General features: G+C 24.7%; 1 protein-coding gene across 2 annotated transcripts in view; it reads left to right on the plus strand.

Annotated features, from left to right (window-relative positions):
• LOC107635620 (protein LAZY 1-like) overlaps window positions 1–408 on the plus strand; it is a 4,233-nt gene extending 3,825 nt beyond the window's left edge. For both annotated transcript variants that reach the window (XM_016339140.2, XM_016339141.2), the window contains exon 5: window positions 69–408. In XM_016339140.2, the coding sequence (XP_016194626.1) occupies window positions 69–88 (20 nt within the window). In that variant the 3' untranslated portion in view covers window positions 89–408. The remainder of the gene's footprint in view (window positions 1–68) is intronic.

The raw sequence follows: 7,737 nt of genomic DNA on the forward strand, positions 1-7,737 counted from the left end.
AATGAATATATATGTATCATATAATTTTTATTTTTAAATTTTTTAATTTACTTTTGTGTGCAATGCAGACTTAGTTCTAGAGCTCTGAAAGGGAAAGGTGGAATTTGAGCTGGTTTCTAAGATGTTATATATGTATGTTCTTATTACTATGATTATTTATTTATCATGATCAGTGCTTGTAATAAGTTGTAACATACATTATTGAACTTATTTATTTGTTATTGTTGTTGTTATTATCATATATAGAAGAAGAAGCTAAGCAACTTAATTGGGATGATTAAGTTAATAATTGAGGTAGTCATGATCATGCATCTTCATTGTCTACCTCATAGTGGTGGTCAATGTGAAACTGTAAGGATTTCTCTTGTAATCATGAATTTATCTATACAATCACATGATGTTTGGATACCATGAAGAAATTATTGAGTTATATATTCACTAAATATCTCAAGTTTAATTTCTTGATTTGGAACCAATTAATGATTTGGAATTTAACTTTAATTAGATTTAGAACTCAATTATAATTATATTCATTTGAGAGACGGTGATATGACATTATTTTTTATTTATTTCAATGATCTACCTAAATTAAAACATGGTTGATGATAATTTGACTTATACATACATATCTTTTTTTTTTATCTCTTTTTTTTTCACATTTTTTTATTTGTGTGGTTGTAATATTTCAAATATTTTATTTTAATCTCAAACAATTTTAAATGAGTTTAATATTTTTTTATTATTAAATCTGACACGAACATTTAACGTATTTAAGATGCGATAATATTCAATTTCAGTACGTAAGTAAAATTAAATCGATCCTCTAGCAGTTACTACAATAAATGATTTTTTATTTTATTTTGGAGTGTTGATATTTAATTATTAGGATTTGAGGTTATATACGAAAAGAAGAATGAAAAGATAAAGTATTATAAAAAAAATTTTGGTTATGTTTCTCTAACATCTAAAAAAAAATGAGTTAACTAAAATTATTGTTAATGTTCACGTCACTCAGTCATATCAAATTTAAAAGTGGAATAATAATGACTCTGTGTGAAACTTTGAAGATTAGCTAAAATAAGATGTTTAAAACATTAGCTACCAAATTAGGATTTAGCCTAAACTTCGAAGACTAAAATAATAGTTTACCCTTTTATTAATAAAAATTAAAATATAATAATGTTGTATATATAATGAGTACGAACAAATTACGTACACATAAAAAATTAACTATTAAACCAATAATTATATATTTATGTATAAATACAAAATTATTACTTAGTTTTAATATTTTATTTTTTGGTTATGCCAATAGCTAATATGATAGCTAATTTTTCGTGTACTTTAACCAAAATACTCATTATTATTAATACACGTACAATTTATTATATATTTTTGAGTTTCGCTAAACAGTCAAGTATTTTTATTAATTAAGTCTAATTAAATTGGTTTAACCCAACAAAAATTATTGACATAAAATGTGCGTGAATTACACACTTCTTTGTATTTTTTTATTTTTTTAATATTTTCTCTTTCTCGTCTTTTTTCTATTGCTGATGTTGTTGATGCATCTTTTTATTTCTGTTTCTACTCCTTTTAATATTATTGTAGTTTTTTTTTTTTTGTTTGATTTTTTTCTTGTTTTTATTTTTTTAAGAGGAGAAAACAAAAAAAAATATGAAAAAGTGAAATAAAAAGGAGAATATGAAGAAAAAAAAGAAAAAGATAACGACAATGATGAAGAATAAGAAGATGATGACAATGATGAAAAATAATATCAAAATTTTTTAAACTTAACACAAAAAATTTTTGAATTTTGATAGTTAAATTTTTTAATAGTGACACAGAAAATTTCTTAACAAATTAAAAGTTATTAAAATCAAATAGCATCGAAATTTTTTAAAAATATCATTGAAAATTTTTAACCATAGTACTGAAATTTTTCCGATCCTAACATATCTTCTTCTTTTTCATTTTTATTTTATTTCTGTGTTTTATATAAAAAAATTGTAATATTATTTTTTTTATCGCCGTCGTTATCATCATTATCATTATAATCAGGGACGGTTCTATGTACAATGGTGTGGGAGCAAGCGCCCCCACTACGATTTAAAATTTTTTTGAGTAGTATATGATAATAATATTTATTTGCCCCCATTAGATTATTAAATTTGACCCCACAATAATTTTTTACTATGTTTTTGGTACTTAATCGTCAATTTAAAAATTTTATATTAGAAATTCGTTAGAATAATTAATTCTCAAATTTAAACGAAATTAGTGTTCCATTTTAAAAATCAACTCAAAAGAATATTATTTATCTTCTTTTTAAATTAGCTTTAATTTTTGCATAGCAACTATATTAATTGAAAGAACTTTTTTAACTATAAATATCAATAAGAGTCGACTTCTAATTGCGTTGGGAAGTGGATTTCTATATAATTATTTAGTAATATATATAAAAAGAGAGAAATTTTGATAGTAGTGTTAAGAGAAAAATTATTTAATTTTTTAAAATAGAAAACCTAAAACAATAGAATTTTAAATTATATATTATTATTTAAATTACTATTTTAGTATTGTAATTTATATATTAGATATTTTGAAGGCTAATCATATTTTACAATAATAAAATATAATCATAACAATAATCATGCTATATGTACATAAAAAATAATTATTTGTATAAAATATATTAAAATATAAAATACACATTAAAAATAAGTTAAACAATACATATATTTATACGAATAAGAAAAAACGTATAAGAAAAAAAAACGATATTGATGATGATGACGGTGATAATAATAATGATGAAATAAGAGGAGGAAAAAAATCAATTAAAAAAGAAAAAAAAATGTATGAAGAGGAAAGAAAAAAAAAAGAAAGGATACGAAGACGAACAAAAAAATGCATATTTACTGTAACTATTAAATTTGGTTATGTAAAAGACTTTATTTTTAAAAAGAAAAATATAGACAGACAATGAAAATACTAAATAATGTGAATAATTGATATATTGAATGTTTATTTCACTAGATGTACGAATAATTATTCTAATATTAAGATTTAGATGATTAATTTAGAAGTGTAATGTATTTTGATTTTGATTCAATCTCTATTATTATTTCAATTATATCTAAAAATGATTGACCAATAAAAATAATCGTACCAATGACAATAAGAGCACTATTCTGAAAAATGTCCATAATGTGACAAACCGGTTGTTAGAAAGTTACAATTGATTTAACATCAACGCTATTTAGGGGTAAGCACTTAAATCCTTTTAATATTACATGCTTAGCTTTTACACAAGAACCAACCATTCAATACAATAATAATGCTCCTAAAAATTAAAATAAAAATCTTAAAAGACTACTTTAAACCCTAAATAGTATTTACCATCTAGTAAGTATTTTCAGAGGATCTTACAGAATTATTGAGATAAAAATAAGAAAAATTATGCTTTTCTCTGTATTTATATGTTTTTAGTACTATTTGCTAAATTTAATTTTTATACATACACTCAGTGTAAAAGAATTCTACAAATTCAAGATAACTAGTTATATATTATCATATTTGTAAAAATAATTAATTTTTAAATTCATTATTTTAAAAGTAATCCAAATAAATTTATGAGTCCAATTATTAAATTATTGTATAAATTTTTTACACTGTTAGTGTATTAAAATTAAACTCTTATTAGATTGAATAAAAAATTAGATGCATTTTACATTAAAATAAAAATGTTTTGCTTGTTTATGCTTTTGTCTTCTCATTCAAAGTTTATGTTCCATAATAATTTTCCTTCAAAGAGATATTTCTTTTTTTTAGAAAAAAAAAATCTTAATACAATTACTGTAAGGATGTGTGTGGTCGGAGAAATTATAAATAATTTTTAGAAATTTTAAGATGAGAATATCATATTCCCATATTTGGTTCAAAGTTTGAAAAATTATTCCTAAACAAGTTTGATTCCAACGAATTAGAATACCATCATTTCAATTCCCACATTTCCTTTGGGTATCTTTGATTTCCATGGGAATGGAATCTTTGTAACAAAATAATACTTGAACCACACACACCCTAAAGATACTTGATAGATTCCTAGGCATAGTGTGTTTCCCTTGACCTTTGTCACATAATAATACACACAAGTTTCCTAGGCAACCACTGACAAGAAAAAATCCTTCTAAGTTCTAAGTATAAGTGTAATGTTCGTATACTATGTAACATGTTCTTATACCTCAGGAGACACAAACATGTTAAATTATTTTGCAGATGCTTTACACAAAGGATATAATTTTGTGGTCTAAAGAATTTTATGTACTGTGTTAGATTCTGTATGCGTCTAGATATGTGTTTTCTTTTCATAAAGAGGTTTCTACATTCTAACCATACATTTTTATTTCATATTATTTTTCATATGTTTTACTTTAGTATTAGATTCTATAGTTTAGGATTATAAAAAATGATAATATTTATGGATTCTTGATATAACTATGATAATTGAACATATAAGAGTGATTGTAAGTAATTCTTAGATAGTAACTTGCAATTAGAGATACTAAATAAATGGCATATCATAGGCTTTATTTTTGTTTTTTAAATAATATGTAGTTCATTTAATTTTTTTTTAAATATGGTTAACTTGTTTAACAAGTTATCATTTTAAATCTTAACAATTTAGATAAAATATAACAAAATAGAGAGTTAAAATTTTGTCTAATAATTACTAAAGAATACAATATTCGATCTTATAAGAACTATTTAAAAAATGAACCTTATTAAAATCTTAAAGAAATTGACGAAAATAAAATGTTTAATGTTTAAGCATTAAAATGGAGGGCTACATCCAAATATAAGAATACTAGATTGTGCAACTATATTTACATTGATATAAAATATAATATTTAAGACGTTCAAGAAGTTAAATTACTAAAAGTTTTTTTAGCAATTTCTCCTACAAAGAATTATGTCCATTTTTTGTTGTTGTTGTTTTTTTCCCCTTTAATTAGCAATGTATTCATTTAATTATGTTTTACTATTTAAATACACATTTGGGCCTAATCCAAAAAGATTATTAGACTGTGAGCTAAGTTGTGGCCCAATCAACTTTTTGTAAACTTTTTTTAAGGAATTTTTTGCAAACTTATCAATACGCACATGTGATTATATCAAAACTAATTTATTTATATTTGCATACAGAAGATGAAATTTCATGTAAAAAAAATGATGGAATTTTATCCATAACTCATGGAGATACCTACATAAAATAATAACCAATCGAAACCGGGTTAAATCTTAAAGTAGTTTTTAAATTTGTACTTGAGCATTAAAGTGATTTTTGAAGTTAATAATTACTCAAATTTATTCTTAAAATTGTCCTCTAAAACTCATAGTAGTCCCCAAAATAATTTCCATTTATCATTGTCATTGGAGAGCTGAATTGGATTGAAACAACGTCATTTTGTATTTATATAAAAAAAATTCTAATTCCTAAGACGGCGTCGTTTTGTATTTATAAAAAAAAATATAATCCTCAATTATCTTCACCAATTATCTTCTCTTGATAGTGTTCTTCTTCTTCTTCAACTTCATAATAACAACATCATTATCATAACCAGCAAAAATTACAGAGTTAAAAAAATCAACCATCACAAAAAATCACACAAAAAATCAACAACAATAAAAAATATCAATTAACCTAAATAAAAAGCATCAATCAACCTAAATAGCGACAATCACAAAAAAATAGCAATAATTACAGAATAACAAATAACAAAAAAATAACCATTGTAGCTACATTAAAACAGAATCAGCAGTAGCAATAATCACCCAAAACATTAAACAATAATAATTAAATAACTAAAAAAAATTAAAAAAAAAGGGCTCACCTTGTCCGCTGAGAAAAAAAAGGATGTAGAGGAACACAGAGAGGAGACAAGAGAAGAGTGTAGACGGCTACGAGTAGAGAGGAATGGAAAGCTGCCGCTATTGTGGAGCTGTTGGTGGGCCTTGGAGTTGCCGGCAAGTGTAGCGCGCTTGAGAGCGATGACGGTGACGACAGAGGAATGGGAGCGGTTGACTGAGCGCTTGAAAACAATGAGAAAGTGCGAAATCTGGACGGCGTAGTCAGAAAGCACTTCGATCTTCGTGGTGGTGAGAAGAAGAATATTGAGGAGTGTAAAAGACTAGGTTGGGAGGCGAGCGGCACAGCATCGAGACGGAGGCCAGCGAGAAACGGCAATAGAGAGGGTTGAAGAAAGTTTGCCTCTGCCGTTGTGAGTGAGAAAGTAGTGTTGAGTGTTGAGCGTGAAATAGTAGGGTTAGAGAGGGAGGACTCAAACGAGTTTTTTTAAGTACAAAATGACATCGTTTCAATCCTTTTCAATGATAATGATGGACAAAAATTAGTTTAGAGACTATTATGAGTCTCAGAAGACAATTTCAGAGACAAATTTAAATAATTATTAACTTCAGAGATCACTTTGAACTTTGAGTATAAGTTTAGGAACTACTTTAAAATTTAACTCAATTAAAATCTTATGAATTGAAGGACCAGCTATTTTTATATGAAATTAATATTCAAAAATTATTAGATAATTTAATAAATTTGATTAAATTACCATTTAATAGTTCTTAATTATTAAATTTACGTTAAAAAAAAAAAAACAAATGAATGTAAATTTTCACGTCACAAGTAACGCCTTCCATGATAATAATAGATATGATTCAGATCTTGAGTTTGACTTATATATATATTATTTGCCTAATCATTTCCCTTTGATCAAATTGATTTATTTCGGTTCTATAGATACATTTTTCGTAAAAAATGATCACAAAGTTAAATTACACCTATTTTCAACCATCTTGTACCCCATAAAAAACGAATGACTATCTTATTCTATTATTGTAGTAATTAATAAAAATTAAATAAAATAAATTTTGACTTTTTTTGTTTTTTTAATATTATCCATTTATTAATAGCTCCTTTTCTCGTTGAGGTTGAAGGAAACAGAGTGGGAGTATGATGAAGCATGAGAAAAATGAGTTGTCGAAATGCAATATAATAAAAACATATGGGGTATGGTTGATGGTGTTGCAGCCTCCAATCATCGTTGGTCCACCAATGAAGCATTGAGAATATGCCACCCCAACAACCACGTTTCGTGGCCAATATTATAACCCAACTATTTTCAAAATATGACTACTTATTTCATATTAATATTATTCTGTATTTTTCAGCCTCATCTTTCATACCACTGTTTTGTTAACTGAACTTAATAATTTTTTAAAAAAATGTTTATGTACCTAAACATAAACTATTAAACCATTCTTTCACCTTAATTTATGACAACAATAAAAAAATTTTACAACTCATAATTTAATTTTATCTTCATAATTCAATCAATATATTTAATTTTATCTTCATAATTCAATCAATTAACGATTAATAAAATTTTTTCCTATTTTCTTTTTCTATTCTTTCACAATTTTATTATAAAGTAATAACTATAACTAATGATAATTTTTTTTTTTGGTGGAGAACTAATAATAAGTATATTTAGACAAAAACTTTTCATTAGGGATTTTATAGATTTTTTTGTAACAATAATAATAGATTTTTTGTAACAATAATAATAATAATTTATCTTATGTTATATTAATAATAATAATGGTAACGGTAATTAAGAAAAAAATATAAATAGAATATTCGGAGTGAGGAGGAACAGT

Source organism: Arachis ipaensis, chromosome B04, assembly GCF_000816755.2.
Source record: "Arachis ipaensis cultivar K30076 chromosome B04, Araip1.1, whole genome shotgun sequence".
Taxonomy (NCBI): Eukaryota; Viridiplantae; Streptophyta; class Magnoliopsida; order Fabales; family Fabaceae; genus Arachis; species Arachis ipaensis.